This window comes from Hippocampus zosterae, chromosome 7 (genome assembly GCF_025434085.1).
Source record: "Hippocampus zosterae strain Florida chromosome 7, ASM2543408v3, whole genome shotgun sequence".
Taxonomy (NCBI): domain Eukaryota; kingdom Metazoa; phylum Chordata; class Actinopteri; order Syngnathiformes; family Syngnathidae; genus Hippocampus; species Hippocampus zosterae.
Window position 1 is genome coordinate 8577084 of NC_067457.1, and position 19101 is coordinate 8596184.

The window sequence follows — 19101 nt, forward strand, 5'->3', positions numbered from 1 at the left end:
TGTATGTTAAATCGCTCCATGTACAGCACTTTGTATGCAGCGATGGCTGTTTGAAAGTGCTCTATAAATACTGTTGACTTGACTTGGATGGAAGTTGATCGAGTAAAGGTGTTCTGTTGAGCCTGCAAACTTGCTAGCAACCTGTCAGCGGTGGCTGTACGTTCTTGTGTTGAAAGGTTGCTGGCGTGATTAGCATGTTCAGTGGAAAAGTGACGGCTGATGTATTCTTTTAAAACCGCAACAGTTTCTTGGCATATATGACATACAGCCTTGGATCGGACTTCGGTAAAAAAGTATTTAGGCGTTCCTTCTAAAACACCCGGCACTCACTGTCGACTTTTCTTTTCTTTGACATTGCCGCAGATGGCTTGCGATCTAACCAGTAGAAGTAGAGCGACTACTGAATTGGAAATGTCTCTCTCTCTCATTCTTTCGGGGTACAGGCACTGGAAAAAAAGTCACAGCGCCACCTGGTGTTGAACCCCAGTCACTGCAAGTAAAAATGCAATAAATTGCGGCAATTCACATCAAACCTTGTACTGTATTCTGAACCAATCTTCGGCGGGCCGGATTAAAAAGCCCAACGGGCCGGATCTGGCCCGCAGGCCGTAGTTTGCCCGTCACTGGTCTAGGCTTTAAAAAAAAACATGACACGTTTTAGTAACATGGAAATGATTTTTATCTACAAAGGTGTACAGATTGAAAAGGTGCAACCCAAATTTGGTTAAAACAACAATGTGCCCCAGTGACATCTCATAAAATTATACATTAAAACACTGCTACATTTCTAAAAAGGAGTGCTTTCTCATGAGCAATTGTCAGTATTATTAAAATAACACAGCAGATTAAAACAAGACATCAAATACAGATAATAAAAGTCAATGTTTGAAGTTGAAATCAGTGCAATAGGATTAAACTTTCTAAGGCAAAATAAGAGCCCCCCCACAGCCCCCTTACATGAAGAGAAAAATTTCCAACTTCTTGGTGTGAAGATGTTGCGCCAGGTTCTGAATGCGACACAGACGCACGTTCTGAGCGTCCCCTGCGTTGTACACCCGGAAGATGTGGTAGCGTTCTTTCCTCGTCAGCGCGAAAAGCAGCTCATTGGCCGACAGCACGATGAACGACCTCTCTCTCCTCTTGGTGGACTTCACCTCCACGTACAGCACCTCCTCCTCCTCCGCATCGCCGCGCTCCTCTCCCGTGGGCCCGAAGGTCACCTCGAAGTCGTACGGCTGCCCGCTCTCGCCGCTCTGATTGCACCAGAAGACCCGTGTGGGCCGGCCCGGGTCCGTGCTGTCCCTCCAGTGGCAAAGGAAGGAGTTGACCAGTAGCTCGCCCCATTCGCCGATGGCTTTCAAGTCCTTGTGGTCCGTCATCACCACCTAGACGAGAACAACACCGTTTATTGAGAAAGCGCCACATGTACTTTGCATTCAAGTCTTGATTTAAGAGCTGAAGCTTTCATGCTCTGTTGACATTGGGGAGCTTCTTAGTACAGTGGTACCTTTACTTACGAAATAAATTGGTTCTGGAAGAAATTTCATAATGAGAAAATTTTGTAAGTAGAGACACGTTTTGCATGTAAATGCCCTAATTCGTTCCAAGCCCCCCCCCCCCAAAATTCAGACATAAATGTTTCGTAAAGCATCAAAATATGAAACAAATACATGTTACAATTAGATTATTGCACAATAAAGGAGAGTTGTGCATCATGTAAAAAAAAAAAGAATAAAAATTATGGTCATTTAAATTTTAACTGTGTTCTCATTGTTTTTTGCCCTCTTGAGTTTCTCATATTCTCTCTCAGAAGTGTTTTTTGCCTGGCGTTTTGGAAAGAACTGATCCAAGGACATTTTATTTTGTCAGCTTTTAACAATCCTTTGAAAACATCTAAGGCAGGCATGTCCAAAGTCCGGCCCGGGGGCCAAATCCGGCCCGCGGTCGAATTTCATCCGGCCCTCGGCCCGTGTCATAAAATCAGTGCCGTCTGGCCCGCAGGTTGGGCGCAATGGAACACGTGTTGCATTGACTGAAGGTCTCCTAGACTGGTGAGTGATGTTTCATAGAGTACTGCTTCCCTCTAGTGGCTAAATGAGTAATAGCATTCATTAAATGAGTAATAGCATTTAGACACTAGAGGGCATCACTCACGAGTTAACAAGACATCACTCCGTGTTTATATTGACTGATATGTCATATTTCAAATGATCCTGCAGTTGTGGATATGTGTATTGCTTGTTCATTTCCCTGTTGTGCGAGTCAAAGGTTTTGTGACTATTGAAAAGTCATGGTGATACATTTTATGTTTCAAATCAATCAATTTGCACTCAGGAGACTTCTGTTTAAGAAAAAGGTCAAGTGAATAAGCAGTTGCGTGTGATATACCTGTTTCTAATGAACCAAAAGAAATTATTAAGATTGTTGAAATTAAAATAAAAATGGAAATGTGAAACAGACTGGCTTACTAAAATTTGTTGAACAATATTCAATGTAAAGAATGTCAGCCAAGGTCGGCCCCCCGACATTTTACCACATAAAATCTGGCCCCCTTGGCAAAAAGTTTGGACACCCCTGATCTAAGGCAAACATCAGCATGGTGAGCGATCGCCCGACTGGGGAACACTTTTTCTGGGTGATTTACGTAAACCTATCGGAACGCCTAATGGCCCAAGGGGCAAATAACGAGAGCTGGTACGATAGCCGCCAGTCACTTGTGGTGTCTTAAAATATAAGTTGCAATTCGTATTAATTATGTCGGGGCCAAGAGTGGAAAATGAAAAACAACTGCATTGTATTCCATCTCAATAAACGTATTTAAAACAGATAAGCAAAAAAAAGAGTGCTGACCGTGGAGGGTCTCTGGCAGGTGAGGTCCAAGTCCTCAAGTGTGACCTGCGGGAGTTTGTCCCACATGGGAAAATCCAAGTTCCGAAGGAGTCTCTGGGTCTCTGTAGGCGCTTGTGAGCCTTTGAATACGCTGGGCAGCACCACCACCTGTGGCACAACACTTGGGAGGAGACACAAATAAAGGATCGCTGTGAAAAAGTGGGAGTGACTCTGGACTTTTCAGGACTTGCACCATACATACGGGCTGTCTGGAATGGGTTGCTCGCCCGCTGCCTCGATGGGCTGCACAGATGGAGCACTCGGAGCTGTTTCGGCATCAGTGAGGCTTTCCTCTTTCGCCTCCTCTCCGCACTCTGTGCGGCCAGATGTCGATGTTTCGCTTGGTTGATGGCACCCTGACAAGCAAGACCATATGATAATCTTTTTTTTTTCGCTTTGGTGTCGGAGCATTATTAGCATTATACTTATTGATAGTATACTTCCATCACATTTGCATATCATCATACATCAACATGGATGGACAAGTGTTATTTCCTCCCTTTCCCCATCCATCCTTTCTCAATGTCTCTCTTGCTAGCCGTCTATCCTCTCTCGTCGGTTTGAGGCAGATGGCGTCTCCACACCAAGTCTCTCTTTTTCTTTTTTTCTCTCCTTCTCATCAAGATGGAGGTTTTCCCATTTCCTCGGTCACGACCATAATCGCTCGTGTGGGGTTGTGTCGGCAAAAATGGATGACAACGTAAAAGCGTCCTGACACGACTTTTGGTGTGGTTGCATTAAAATAAATAAAAACTCAATTTTAAGGTTTAAAATGTGCATTTATATTTTTGAAAGGGCCGATTTTTGGATGCTTCCCAACTGGCTGATTGTTCTGTGGCGTGATGTGTGTTGAGTGGGACTGCCGCCCAGATGTTAAATATTTAAACCTTTCCAATAGCGACAATCGCAACTCCTGTCATGTATGCTCAATGCCAAGTTTGGATGATCAGGACACTAAACGGGGCTTTTAACTTGGTGTTGGGATCACAAGTCAACTAAATTATTCACAAAAAAAAGACCTGCAACGTATTTACCTGATAAGCTAACAGTTAGCCTAACAACTTTCTTCTTCCTTCTATTTTCAAGCAGTCTGTATGCCCTGTTGCGTCATGCTGCCTCTCACAGGTCAGCCTCGGTACTACAAGAGACATCTGGTTTGGCGGAGAATACCGAACGCCAATGTGACTCATGTCACAGTGTTGAACAACATCTCACCATTGCTATCATGACTGGCTTTGTTTGGATCAGATTTACTGTTGTTTCATATTTTCCCTCCGTTTCTTCTTTTTTTCACATTTTTGTTTCAAATGTCAAATATGCGCCTTGGCTCCATCAAGGGTTCAGAAACCCTTCATGGAAGTATTACCTGGAGGTTTGGTTGTGCCCGTAGCAGCAGAAGCAGCAGCGGCATCAGAATGGCTAGTAGTTCTCTGAGGTTCCGGTTGGTCTGCTGGTCTGCCGTTGGTTGTCTTTGATGGTTTTTCGCCCTCAGTGTTGATGTTGTCAAATTTCTGTGGACCAACACGGCCGCTGCCTTTTGCGGAGATGTCCTTCTCTGGGTCGCTGTCCTTGGGCGGGGCAGGAGGTGGCCACATCTTCAAAGCGGCTTCGACTGCTGCTTCATCGGCATGGCCTGTTGCAAAAATGTGAGGGCGGGGAACTGAGCATGTGGTTTCTTCAAAATGGAAAAATAAATATGTATGCCTCACACCTGAGCACTGGCTTCCTGTATTGACTACAGGCGCTCGCGGAGGCCAGGAAATTAACGTCGTCTTTCCGTCTGGTTGCTCAGGGCGAGCTAACGCTAATGGTGAATTCGTGGAAGTGGGACATCTGGTTGGTGCTGGAAAAAAAAAAAAAATTCCAATAAAGATCAAATATAATCAATCAGTCGCTGTGTCCGCTCTTCCTCATCTTTGAGGTCTGTAAAAACAGGTGCACCTTTGAGTCGCCGTTGAAAAAAAAAAAAAGTGAACAAAGCCAAAATTTACATTTATAAGGAGCAACCCGGGTAACGGCGTATCCGTGTGTGTTTGTGTGTGTGTGTGTGTGTGTGTGTGTGTGTGTGTGTGTGTGTGTGTGTGTGTAGTGCTTTGATGCCCAATTGAAAATAGGTACACAGATATGGTATGAAGCCGACAAACAAGGGCAGTGGCACAAGATAGGAACAGGATCAACTGCAGACAGAAGCGTTCACTGACTGACACGGGCTCAGCGAAATGAGCCGTACGTTTTTAAAATTCGATTTCATGCTCCAGTTGCCGTGCTCACACGCACGTGATCTCTAATGATTCGACTGCGTCACGTCGAGAGGCACATTTTGAACACCTCCGACAATGATCCAATAGGATCGATTCACACCAAGTAAATTCAGTAGTGCCTTATTGAGACAAGTTTGATTTGTTTGATTCTTAATGAGAACAATAGCACCCTATAACATTATACTTGATTAAAAAAAACACACACAGTTATGACAATTCCAATTACCATGAAAAAAAAATGGGAGCAGATTGTGCTCGCCTTAGCCACCTGTGGGCAGGATAAAGGCCAATTCAGGCTCACTTTACATTTTTCTACTGGGGTAAAGCAGCCAACTCTATTGGGGCGGCCAAGAACTTAAGTGTGATTCATACGCCGGCGTCGTTCTTCACAGAGGATAAAGAATACAGCATATGACTTATATTATATTACCTGTCTGCATGAGTTGATTCACCCTTTGTGGTATAATGGCAATCTCTCCGTTTTGTGTTTAATTTGACAGTCAAAATTTAAGTGTGGCAACTCTTTTTTTCTGAAAGAATAAATAACGATCTGAAAGAAAGATCTCCTAAAACTTGTAAGTTTAGGCACCACTATTATGATTATTATATTGTTATGTTGTTTTTGTTTTTTTAAGTACACTGTCACAAAGAAAATCCAGCAGTTCAACATTTGTTACCGAACCCTCACCTGAACAATTATCATAGCATATCTTGAAATACACATTTTGTCATCAGTTCAGTGTACGCCCAACTCTGAAGAGTAACATCAGCACATCGCAAAAGCGCTACACGATATTAGATGTGTATTGACTGCACAATTTGAGAGTCCCGATGCTGTGAATTGATCCTTACTTTTTTCCAGGGTCACCTCTGGCCGAGGAGGCTCCGGGACTTCCCACTGCTCCTCCTCACTTGGCAGCTCTCTGATGTCCTCCTTAATTAAAAACCTTTTCAGGGCTGCTGGGTCCTGTTTTGGTGAGAATGAATTGTTTGGGTTAGACGACACCTATCAAGCTACCTAGCACTAAGTCACGTTGCCCGAGATCACACATGACCCCCCTCACCCCACCCCCTCCCCACTGGCATCGCACTGCGTAACCCTCAGTGAGAGGATGTCCCGTGTTCGAGAAGGATTGCATTATATGGACTTTGAAGTTTCTTTTGCTGGCACATCCGGAGCAAAGGCTCAATTATTTTAATCAAACATCCAGCTGGGTCTTCGCCAGAGTGGATTATCATTGATTATAACGCGACCCAGTTGCGCCGCACGTCTGCAGCTGCTGCACCACCATCCAACCGCACAAGGATATTCAAGGATATTTGATGGTGTAAGACCAATAATTAATGCCTTTCGCACTTTGCAAAGCCTCTTGCGAGTGCGTTGTTCTTATGGGACCGGGGAGAAAGTCGCCATGTAATGCCAACAGGCCTCCCTCTCGGGAAATCTCCCATTAGTTCTAGTTACAACTTGAGCGTGTGCTTGAGAGAGAGAGGACAGAATGACAGGCTGAAAAGAGCACGAGCAAGTCTCTTTTCCCTGAATACGGATTACTGGTCAATCTGTGAAGAGGTCACATATTGCTTACACTGAGGGACGTAATCAGGCCACTGAGGAAATTCATCAGCTCTTTCCTGTGGCCGCTTTCTGCGCAGAACAGTTTCACCAGCTCCCTTAAACACACAAGCAAAGATATTGAAAGTGAGCATTTTATGGGAAAAAATACTTGGATACAAAAAGTTGGGTCTCTGGAGTGCATGCCCATCCACAACTTTGGTTAATTTATGGTAGCTTAGCGTGCTACATTTCTCTGGTGGTGTAGCTTCCTTGTCGTGAAGCTTCACTTCTGTAGTGAAGCTTCACTTCTGTTGTGAAGCTTCACTTCAAGTAGAATAGCTTGTAGCTACCTGGTAGCTTGCCCATCACTGTATTCAAAAGGCATGCTCATTTATTTTTTAAAACCAAATTCTAGGATCTGCTCCGCAAATAGAGGCCACTTTAGCTCTAATATTAACCTATTATCACCTATACCAGGGCAGGAGTGGTCAAGGAATTAGAGACACACCTGCAGATGTCCAGCTTGGCTGTGAGATGATCTTTTTGGATGCACAATTCCTTCTTATCCTTCAACAGACAGATGACATCTGTCAACTCCACAACAGCGTCCTCGTAGTCATCCAAATCCAGCTGGTAGCGGATATACAGTTTGCCCACCTGTAAATAACCGAAGAGATACTCGTAAGCCCCAACTCCCGATTTCGATGCGCGTTTCAAATATTTGGCTTTTTGAGGACTCTTGACTGACTTGTGCAAATTTAAGCCTCTTGATCTTTTCTGCGATGTGATCCTCAATCAGTTCCGAATAAATATCCGCCAGCTCCTCATGGTGGTAGAGGAACTTCTGCACATGGGGGATCAGTGATCGCACCATGGCTTGCATGGGTGGACAGGGCCTCCAGCTCTCAGTGAGCGACTCCATCTTGACACACTTAGATAGCAGACGGATACCGCAGATGTTCATGAATGCCAATCTGTCATTCTCGTTGAAGGCCGGGATGGCTGGTTCACCTGGCGCCGTTCTCCCTGGCAATTAAAAAAAAAAAAATGAAATCAAATAAAAAATCAGGTCATGTACTTTTATAATGTGTGTTTTTTAACTAATACAGGAATAGATTCAATGCATTGTTGTAGGTGGCCACATCGTGGTGGTCCTCCACTTAACACTTAAAATTGTTTGATAATTTTGTGATACTCTACATGCAATGTTCATTTTCCAGTTTAAAAAAATTGGGGGGAAAAAAAGGAGAACATTAGTAACTGTGTCCCGTGACATCATACCCCATATGTCAGGAGCCAACTTTTCAGATGGTGGGGCAACATGCCACATGTCCACTCCTTATTTGATGGCTTATCACTCTTGACACAAAATATGAAAATGAAGACAAAATGTATATTCATTTTTGGACTTTGGTCTTTCATCTGGGACACATTTTGTAAATAAACGATAAACTGATTTCAAGAATATACAGAAAATGAATGGATGGATAATGGCCTTCAATGGAGAATATAACCAGTTTTTTTTTTCAAATTTTGTTCAAGTGAATGTAAACAGGGTAACAAAATGATTTCAAAATGACGTCATTATTTACTACACATTACAATTTGACATTGCAGTACACATTTTAGCAAGGATCATGGAAGTTTGCTTTGGCAGGCCGGATCGGGCCTTGAGTTTGACACCTGTGATGTAAGCAAAATGGTTAGTGTTGCAAACCACAATCAACGAAAATCAAACTAACTTAAGACCTTTAGATCGAAACTTTAAAATTGACATTTGCGGAATTTATCGTCAATGTTTACGGTTCAGACTTTGCTGTTTCGGTCACAGACTGCTGACACTGCAACAATGTGCCAACCTTTTACCTTAGTCACTAACTTTATGGCATCCGGCATCCGATTTCCTTTTAAGTCTATTATCATACTGAAAGGGAACAGCAAATTTGGCTTAACTCCCTCCGGGGATTTCTATTCAAGTGTCTTGGAAATATCAAATACTGGACGACAGGTCCCAAAACATTCGAAGCATTGAAAGCGTACCAGAGAGGGCCGCATTTTTCCTTGGTGCTGTTTTCTTCTCTGCTGGTGGCAGATCCAGGAGGCAGACTTCCTTGCGAGGTTTAAAAATCTTCTCCAGCTCTTTATTGTCCGCTATCATGGGTTTACGTGCCAGGCTCACCCAGCTCTTATCCTTGGTGGGGAAGACCCTCTTGTCAGACACCATACCTAATTGGAAGGAATCAAAGCCCACCCAGTGTGAATAGATACTAATTTCATGTCTGATGCAGAGGCAATGACGAAGATGTCAAAGGCACCGGTGAGTTTCTCTGTCTTGCTTTAATCTACCAGTGACAGAGGAGGGAAGGGATGGGAGGCGGGGATGGGGGGGGGGGGGGTTGCATCGACGTGAAAGCTTCACTCACCTTTCAAAGTGGAGGAGTAATTGCCATCAAGCATGGAGTGAGGACCCTCCTCTTGTTCGCCAGACACTTGAATTTTACACTTGTCAGCTGTCGGACATGCGGAGAAATGATCGTTTATTAAAGTATATCGCTTACGGGAAATTAACGATCAGACACATTCTACTCTGACGGTCTTACCAAGCGTGGCGTAGAGCACTGACACATCCTGAAGCACTTCAGCGGTCGGGATGGGAGATGATGAGGCGATGATTTCCAAAACGGCGACATATTGCCGCATGTTGGGGCTGCCATCCACATTCAGGAGCTGATAAAATGCCAGTTATGTCATCATATTAGATGATGTGAGGTAATTTCAGGGGTGCCTTTGTTTGAACACAACAGTTGCTGTATTTGTATTTTTATTATTGTATTTTTTTTTGTGTGTGTGAAAAATAGTTCAAAGAAGTTCAAAACATCATAATGTACGACGTGAACACATGTGACCTAAGTAGGAGGGGTGCACCTCAGTTGACCTCATTTCAACTAGCGTCAAAGCCTTTTCTTTTGGTATTTTGGGACTTTATTTTTTTGGAAAAGGACATTTTTACTTGGTCTGAATTGGTAGTGTTGACTCCTCCATTTTTGGTTCACTTTCTGTTGAATACAGTATGAGTTCAGTTGGCTGCACTGAGTGAGGATGGAGATGTTAGACAGCCGCTGATTGCAAAGCAGTGTCGTAGTCGAGACCACGCAACCGAGACTAGAGACTATCAAGACTTGAGAGTGTCGATACAAGACCAAGATTATTGGAGGTTGAGACCCACGACTGTATCTTAGAAAATTCACAAAATAGTGTTATTGCAATAAATAATGTGACAATGATAACTTAAAATCTCACTTAAAACATTGTACAGTTAAAGAAGGTTTTGTTGGAGGTGACAGCTTAGAGGTGTCATATCAATCACCTTTTTTTTAAGTCAAACAAACCAAAATTCCTGAAACCAGACCTCAGACAAAGACGTAATATTTAAGTCCAGGGGGAGAGTTGACTTACTCTGACAAAGAAGTCTTTCATGCCTTCCAGTTTGCTATAAAAAGGAGCCAAGACTTTGGGCTCCTCCATGGGGTTCTCCGTTCCACGGATCAGCATTCTGTAGCGCTGGAACATGTGAGTGGGGTCACTCCAGCACACCTCCCTCAGGTGGTAGAAGCGTCCCGAACACCAGTCATTACTTCGCTTGTGGAACGCCAACATTTGATTAGTGACAGTCGGTGGATTCGAACAATCAACATATGGACGCTGCCGGCAACAAAACGGGTACCTGCGGTTTTCCAATTGGATGAATACAGCCGGATTATGCTGGAAGAGCTCCTTCAGACTGCTCTGGGGGCAGTTGGTGTACAGGTAGGAGTATATGTTATGGATGTGCTGAACGGTGGAAGTGAAATGTGCCCCATCTGACACCTCATCAAGGAATTCTTGTTTGTCTGCTGCCGGTTTGATACACCACTTCTTGAGATAGGCAATCAGATTCTCCACTGATACATTCTGCCTTATTCCTAAAAGAGGCAAACAAAGTGTTAGGATGACTTATTCATGTCGATCTGCCATCTATGTTTATTTAGAGGTAGCGTTCTTTTAACTCATTCAGTACCAGCCAATTCTAAACCAAGTCTGAAATGACGTTTAAAAACGTCTTTGGGAGTGAATGTTAAGGAAGCTAACCTACAAGCTCTTTAAGGATGCAGCCCCTGAATCGGGACATATATACTTTAAAAAAAAATCCCTGGGTAAACTAAGATAAACGCCAATTCCGATTCCTATGCTCTGGCCGCAGAGACATGACAGATTGTTACCCAGGGATTTGGTGAACTCGCTTGGCTCCATGTTCACATAATAGACGTGTGTCCCAAGCAGGTTGTTGATTTCCGGTGCATTCAAGTAGACTGCGTTCGGACAGAGGTACGTCATCTCTGTCTTTTCGCCTTCCTGTGGGCGAAAGGCTGGCATCCATTTGAGATGACACAGGAAGTGGTAGAAGGAAGACTTGGTCGTTCTGATGGGCCGAGCGTCTCTGTCCAGCACCTGAGCGGTGAGGTACTGAGAGTAGCGATGCCTGGAACAATACATGAAAATAAGGCAGGTCAGATTCAAAATTCCAGTTCAGCGATGTTGACGCTTTGCATTGCTCGCCAAAGTGCCAGAACTGCCTACTACTATTACTACTATGCATGCTATTTTGAGGTCTGTCTTCTTTAAAACCGTCAAGTGAATGCCTCTGTTACTCACGGGGACAATATTCGTTTTGACAGAATGTGACACGTGCGTTACCCTGTGTTCCAGTTGGTCGCCAGCAGATTTAGCAAAGCCTTTCTCTGTGCCAGAAGGCAGTGGGCAGTCAGCTGGGCTGTGGCCAGGGAATGAAACTCCTCGCATGGGTAGTCGTCAAGTACACAGTTCTCCCCGGGAGTTTGTTGCCACATTGCGCTTTCCACCGACCATGGACTGGAATTCTGCAAGGGCACACAAGAAAGAGAAAATGTATCATCAACTCATTCAGTAACGGCCAATTCTAGACCAAGTCTGAAAAGACGTTTAAAAACGTCTTTGGGAGGGAATGAGTTTAAAGGTCCGATTCGAATTGGATATTTATCTGCCCTATCCCGTGTATCCTTAGGCCATGAGGCAGCACTATAAATCTATAAAACAATGAGTTGTGTTTGCAGCCCGAGCTAAAACAGGCATTTGGAATTACAAGCTGCTCACATGTCTCTTTTGTCACCTGCTCTTGCTGCTCACTCTCAAAACAGCGTGTTGTTCTCTCTTTTCATTTGCCTTTCAAGATAACATGTCCGTTCTTGCTGTTGGATTTTATCAAATCTTCCCCCAAAATGCGACTCCAGTCCGACTTATAGTCCGGAAAATACGGTAAAAACAATTCTCGGTCCACACATAGACTGTAGAGGTCATGCAAAAGAACAGATAATGCTATGCCGCCATAATTAGATGAAAGATTGCCCATAAACTATAACCTGAGTTATTTGAACCTGAATTGTGATTGATTACAAAGCTGGTGATGTGACAGTTAAGCGAAGTCATCCTCACCAGTTCTTTAGGGGTGAGCGTCTGTCTCTCTTTTCGGATGATGAGACCATCACTGACACCCAGTCTGCTGAACAGTTGTCTCCAACCTGCCAGATCATTGTCTGCCTCCAAGTATTTGGGACTCAGGAGGATCCAGTCGAAGCCTGGGTGATTAGTGGCAAGGTAGATCGTCATGGAAACGTTATCGCAGAGGATCGCAATAATGGAATACACATCATACAGTGTACATATCAATCAATGGATAAAATAGTTATGATGCCAATAAAGTGGAACCTCTAAATGTGAATGTCAATTTTATTTGCATAGCAACTTTCATATGGAAAGAATAAAACTAAATGTACTTCAGGATAAAAAGTAAGACGGCATCAAGCAGCGGTCCCTATTCATTTGTTTTTATGTTTTTAATCTGCAAAACTACAACTGTACACGTAATAATCTTTTTAAGATATCAACACTTTGACTATGGAAATGAAAAACTCGTCAAATTTTCCAGTGTCCCACAACAGAGGGTCCACTGGAGTTATTCTCATATTAAAACAAAAATACATAATGTTGAGTGTGTACCGGGCAGTGTCTTTGACAGGTCCATGTTGCCATATGCTTCGGAGAAGTGTACCCCGCTTTGCTCCGGGCAAAGCAGACCCCTGTTGGTGAGGACTGGTAATGCAATGTCTGCATACTCTTGGCTGGAGATGGAGTGCTGCTTGATGAAAACCAGGTAACTCACAACCACCGCCTCTGACTTTGACTGTGGGTCAAATAGGTGAGAGTAAAAGGAGAAAGGTGAGTGAACGTGTGCGATAATGATCATAAAATAAGCTTGATTTGAAAAATTGGACATACCTACATTTCTTAACATAAAATCACAACGTGCTTTTTCTCTCTAAGCTGCCAGCACAGCTGATGCAGCATATAAAATATCTACCTTCCACTTTTCATGTTGCAATGCAGGGTAGATGTGCTGCTCCAGCAGCTCTTGAGGCTCAAGTTGATGAACTCCCAGTCTCTTCAGCAGCTCTCGCACCTGCTGACTTTCCAAAGGTTCCATGCAGCTCATCAGAGATGGGTGAACTATGTTGACGTCCTCGTACAATGCAGACAAGTGTCCTGGGAGGGTGGAGGGGTGGTGTTGTTATGGTGGGTTTCAAATATTGCGTAGGTGCATTCAGGTCTCCATTAACTGTGGTGGCATCACTTGGTCCACAAACAAGATGAGCCTCAGTCGTCTTAACATTTAAAGTGAATAGTAAAATTGATCTTTTCCCTTCATTTCCTCAACATACAATTGATTTTTTTTTTTTTGCACAGCGTACATTTTATTGCTCAAGTGAATCAACCATATAATTATTATAAGGACCTCAGAGGATTACCCAAAGACAAAGAAGATACAAGGAAAATATAGGAGGTCCTAGGATGGAACCTTGAGGCACTCCCGACCTGAGAAAGTCAGCAATGGGCTCAGTTGGTGGACACTCGTATTGCTGGGCTTTCATGTTTAGGCTGACAAAAACGGCAGATGGATGGATGGATGGATGGATTAAACCATATAAATGCATTATACGAAACAGAAAAAATGCAAATGAAAACGAAATCATGGCATTCTTGGGTTGTGAAATAGCTTTCACTACATACACCTAAAAAGATAGCATTGCCCCAACACTCAGTGGCCTACATTCCAAGACTGGCACTTTGTCTCTGTCCTGTTGAATATTTTAGACGAGTTCACAGTGATTCACTCTGTGGTCTCTCTGCTATCACACCCAACTTTGTACACTTGACTTCCCTCAAAGCTGAAGAGTTCAACATTCAGAGCGAGTACTGCAACTCGCTACGCTCACTGACCTGGAAAAGAAACTTCACTCATATCATTCCATGCCTATTGTCATACCCTTCAACATTGAGTTTATATGGAGACAAAAATCGACAACTCAACCAGATATCTTAAAGCAAAAGCCCGGCAATTAAATGCTCCATGGAATGGTTTGTGACTCATAAGAAAAACATAAGATGAAGTTAAAATGGAAGTTCATTTGAATCAAACGCATGCCCGCATTTCTAACCCTAAAATATGTATGCCGCATTTAGGTATGATGACGCACAAGTCCAGTGGTATTCTTTACTCTGTCTATTCTGGGTTTGCTTTAAAACAAGCAAATGTGTCATACATTCACTATGTCCAGTGAAAGGAAATGTATCCTCTCATCGATTTTTATCGTCAACAGAAATCTTCCATCCATCCATTTTACGATCCGCTTACAAGGGTCGCAGAGGGTGCTGGTGCCTATCCCAGCCGAAAGCAGGGGACACCCTGAACCGGTTGCCTGCCAATCGCAGGGCACACACAGACGAACAACCATCCACGCTCATACTCACACCGAGGGACAATTTCGAGTGTTCAATCAGCCTGTCATGCGTGTTTTTGGAATGTGGGAGGAAACCGGAGTACCCAAAGAAACCCCTGCAGGCCCGGGGAGAACAAGCTGTATTGTATTGTATTGCCTTTAGCGTAGCTCCATCTCGTGGATGCATAGCACAACCGCAGCCATTATTATAAATTCTAGTCAATGCACCTTACAATGCAGTGCGCCCTATATATGAAAACAGTTTTCAAATAGGCCATTAACTGAATGTGCGCTTTATAATCCGAAGCACCTTATAGTGCAAAAATACGGTTCTGTAATGCTGAAGCAAAGCGAAGACAGAAAATCAACCAGGGCTATTACACAAACACTGGCCACAGTCAATGCAACCATTTGCAATGCACTGAAGAAGAAGAAAAAACCCCTAATGGCAGACTCAGTAGCAAATGTCAAAGTAATGGATCAAGGAAAACAGTAGCAGTTGTCGATAGAAACATTATGAGAACCGGTAAGACCCAATCATACATGCCATCAGCATCAACCTCCAGACGGCTAAAGTGACATTATCTGCAGTTCACTTCATGAACAAAACAAAGGTACACGGGTAGATGCCACTTATTAGCAATAAGAATAAACAGGCCCAGCTGGAGTTTGACAAAAATTACAGAGACAAGCCAATAAAATTCTAGAAAAAAAAGAGACAAAGAATAACCTTCACCAAAGTAATACAAAAACTGAAGTTTAGAGAACGAACTAGTCTGCGCGTAATCCCCAACATGCAAGCTCATCTGAAAAGCCCATTGGAGGTAATGGCTTCTTCTCGAACAGGCTCATTAATCTTCAATGATGTCACACGTGATGGTGGCAGCAAAATGAACTCCAAAGTCTGCGGAAAGACCGTTTCCCCCGCTGGCAAACTGACTGGAAGATAATTGGGTCGTTATCTTACACATTTCCAAACACACTGCTTAAACAACAAATGAGTTCATCTGGAAAAGATGCACGAGGTTTTAGAGCGGACAAGTTCGCCTCTCGACCGAAAATAATATGGAGCATGTATTTTACCTACTAAAGGGAAGGAGGGTGTTTCGAAGGGAGAGACCTCCCATAAAGAAAAAGCAAAATGAAATGATAAATTGGAGGCTATCCCAGCTGTCTTCGTACGCTCTGAACTGGTTGCCAGCCAATCACAGGAACGAACAACCATTCAGTCAGTTCATTTGCATGTTGGTTTCGAAGGTTTAAGGTAGCCCCCCAAAAAATGAAATTCCCACCAAAAATTGTCGAATGGATATTCTTTTGACACCGTCGCACCGGCACGATGTGACACGATCTGTGTCAAGAAAGTAAATCACTGTTCCGTCAAAAGAGGGAACTGTACTGTTTGGTAGAAATATGGCAGTAGTAAATTTAAAAGTGACAATCGAGCAGGATTTTCATCGACCAAAACATCACCAAGCACAATTCGCAGAGTAGGTAATTACCAGTTTGGGCTTGGGTTTTCTTTTTCTTCTCCTTGCTTTGTTCCAATGGGAAGAACACACCATCTCCATCCAGTGCCACCACGCGTCCGTCAGCCAGAGGGATTATAGGTAAAGTCCTAAGCGTCTGCAAAATTGAGTCCCCGTCTCCATAACCGTGTTCCACGGCTCTGAAGTTGCAAACAAGAAGTCTGGCCAACTGACGCAGGCCAGCATCTAGACAAGTAAAAGAGTTACTAAATGATTTTGTGCAATGAATTACAAATGAACAATTTAAGTAGACAACTCTTCATGCACACAAATCCTGAAAGTGATTGCTTCTTCTTTTTTTAAATGGAAGAACAAAAAAAGCTGCACATGGTGAACAAAGCAGTAAAAATAAATAAATAAATAAATAAAATAATAAGAAGAAAAATGGTTGAATTGGCCTAAATTGGGAAGTCCAGGACTTTCCCTGCTAATTCCACTGGAGGTCCAGCTCATTATACAGCCACTGGTCCTTCTTCATGATGCCACCGTTACCAGGTCAGAAATCTAATGTTCCTCATTAAAAAAAAAAAAACCCTCCTCCACTCACCTGTGTGGATCGTCTCTTCTTTCATCAGCTCCTTGGCCATGGCTGTGGTTACCGTGGTTACATCGGAGCCCCTGAGGTGCCGAACACCCAGGTGGGATAGGAGAGAGGCGGGAGGGGCGGGGCTTAGACCGGGGTGGAGATATGACAGCAAAAGATGCTTTTCCAGCTCCTCTTGGCTGATAACCTTGCGAATCACGGCATCCTTACACACCGCCACTTGGGATGGTAGCTTGTACACAACCTGACCGTCTGTTGAACAAAACAAACAAAAATAAGAGGAATAAATGACACTTTTATATACTGTCTCATTAATGTTCAACTCAAGGTGTGATTAATACCTGAGCTGAGTGTAGGCAGGAAAGCCTTGCCCTTGAGCAACTGGATAATCTGACCGGCAACGGGCTTAAAGAAGTCCATAACCTCGTCAGGCAGGGGGATAAACTGCAGGAACTGGCAGAGCCCCCTAAGGCCTGTGAACTCTGGGTGATCCTGGAAAGAGCAAGAATAAAAACACAGGAGTTGGACTGCACATCTCAAAAAAGTTTCATGAGTTCTTTCTCTACCGTGTGATCTATCGGAAAATGGGAACGTTTAAATTCAACTCATATTTCACTTGAATTGTTTTTCCAAGATGCCACCTTACATTGAAGACTTTCATGGCCTGAAGGAAGAGTTGTGGTATCTCCGATCGGAGCCATTGATTCCATGTGCTGTCTCTGTCAACGTCCTCTCGAGAAGAAGGGATGTCAAAGTCACCTGAAAGAAATAAATACATAATACTCAAATATGAATACTTGCTTGGCTGGAATGCAGAGTTGATACTTTTATTTTACACGTCCTGTGTTGTTTGTCCATCATGCAAAACGATCCATAACCTCACACAAACACATTCGGAGCATGACAGCAAATTATTCATTTGGTGCCATGATTGCAAAAAGAAAAGGCGATTTCATTTCACATTTTGATCTTCAGCCATCATTCTATTTTAATTTATTATTATTATTATTATTATTTTTATGCTTGTTCTTGTTGAGGTCATGAATGAGCCGCAGCCAATCCCAGATGACTTTTCGGCAACGGGCGTTTGTGGGACGAAGCGGAATACCAGGAGAAAAGTTATACAAGCCTGGAGATGACAAGCAAACTAAAAAAAGAAAAAGTCCGGAGGCAAGATTCATAACACGATTAAATAAATTAATTCTAATAATAAAGCAATTGTAGAATAAGTGTCATACATCTCTGACAGTGTCAGTGAAAAACTTAATAGGGGGGGTAAACCACCTCTGTTTAACCCTTTAGGGGACAGCGGTCACGACAGTGGACAACTTATCATGTTACCAGGTTACAGGGTGCATGCAAGAGTTAAAATAAATAAATCAAAAGACTTCTACTGTAATAATTGGCTTTGCTGACCCTTGCTGGTCCCTTTGAGTACTGCACATGTACAAATGAAATGAATGGATTCCTAAGTTTTTCTTTGTATGGAATTCATTCAACACAGGTGTTCAATTTGATTTAAAAAATGATTAAAAATATAACTTATTGCTTATTTGTTATGTACAGCTAATACACTCAAATGGTCAAATCGACCCCAAATAACATTCTTGCATGTGACATGTATACAGCACATTGAAAACAGTTCCTATTGAACGTGTTGTTCCATTTAAATATGAAGCAATGATGTCAATCATTCGGATGACGTCAACATTTAAAGACCATCATCGAATGGCACCCAAACTGATCCCAAAGATAATAGGAGGGTTAACTTGGAGGTAACTTGACCGGCTAATTTTCAAAATGCGGTTGATTGGTAGATTACTTGTACGTGTCACACTTCTCTCGCATTACACAGACAATGAATAAATGTGCATTATTGTCACAATAAATAAAGGAACCTTGTACGATGAATCGGAAGCCAAAGCTGCGAAGAGGCAGGTAGGCGAAGACGGGCTGTTTCGGCGGTTGGCCTATATAGTCACTTCCCGAGTTGTCACAGTTGAGTTGGAAGGCGAGGGCAAGCTCAGTTGATTCAACATTCTCTTTGAGCTTCAGAGGAAGGAAAACAAAATCATTATCCAGATGGAAAAAGACTAGAATAACAGGAAAATAGTATTCGATGAGTTGACAGAACAGTTTGTTTTTTTTTACAAAATGTTTATGACTTTATTATGATGAGTAAGCAACGACTGCTACCAGACGTGCTATGCCTTACCTTTCAGAATAAAAGGATGATACCGGAAGTGATTAGTTAAGTTTGTAAGTACTATTACCATTACAACATTCTTGACATCATTTACATACATACATCCGAACAGGAGACATGTACTCGACAAGTGTGATATTGATCCTCTCTTTTGGGTTCACTTACCAATTTCACCCCAATATATATTCCTTTGTATATGGTCCTTTGTATAGAAATTTGAAAAAAAAATTTTTTTTCATACTCCTCATATCTTGGATTGATCACAAG

At 42.9% G+C, this 19101-nt stretch overlaps 1 protein-coding gene across 4 annotated transcripts in view; it reads right to left on the bottom strand.

Moving 5' to 3' along the window:
- Window positions 1–655: 655 nt before the first annotated feature.
- Window positions 656–19101, bottom strand: part of wu:fj29h11 (uncharacterized) — a 38613-nt gene continuing 20167 nt past the window's right edge. For all 4 annotated transcript variants that reach the window (XM_052070955.1, XM_052070956.1, XM_052070958.1 and 1 more), the window contains exons 26-49: window positions 18527–18677; window positions 17275–17387; window positions 16970–17120; window positions 16632–16880; window positions 16058–16270; window positions 13139–13320; window positions 12778–12961; window positions 12214–12356; window positions 11440–11621; window positions 10965–11224; window positions 10430–10667; window positions 10162–10339; window positions 9306–9432; window positions 9129–9215; window positions 8746–8931; window positions 7454–7731; window positions 7214–7362; window positions 6737–6821; window positions 6003–6117; window positions 4601–4732; window positions 4256–4522; window positions 3092–3245; window positions 2851–3010; window positions 656–1385 (exon numbers count right to left, since the gene is read on the bottom strand). In XM_052070955.1, the coding sequence (XP_051926915.1) occupies window positions 954–1385; window positions 2851–3010; window positions 3092–3245; window positions 4256–4522; window positions 4601–4732; window positions 6003–6117; window positions 6737–6821; window positions 7214–7362; window positions 7454–7731; window positions 8746–8931; window positions 9129–9215; window positions 9306–9432; window positions 10162–10339; window positions 10430–10667; window positions 10965–11224; window positions 11440–11621; window positions 12214–12356; window positions 12778–12961; window positions 13139–13320; window positions 16058–16270; window positions 16632–16880; window positions 16970–17120; window positions 17275–17387; window positions 18527–18677 (4416 nt within the window). In that variant the 3' untranslated portion in view covers window positions 656–953. The remainder of the gene's footprint in view (window positions 1386–2850; window positions 3011–3091; window positions 3246–4255; window positions 4523–4600; window positions 4733–6002; window positions 6118–6736; window positions 6822–7213; window positions 7363–7453; window positions 7732–8745; window positions 8932–9128; window positions 9216–9305; window positions 9433–10161; window positions 10340–10429; window positions 10668–10964; window positions 11225–11439; window positions 11622–12213; window positions 12357–12777; window positions 12962–13138; window positions 13321–16057; window positions 16271–16631; window positions 16881–16969; window positions 17121–17274; window positions 17388–18526; window positions 18678–19101) is intronic.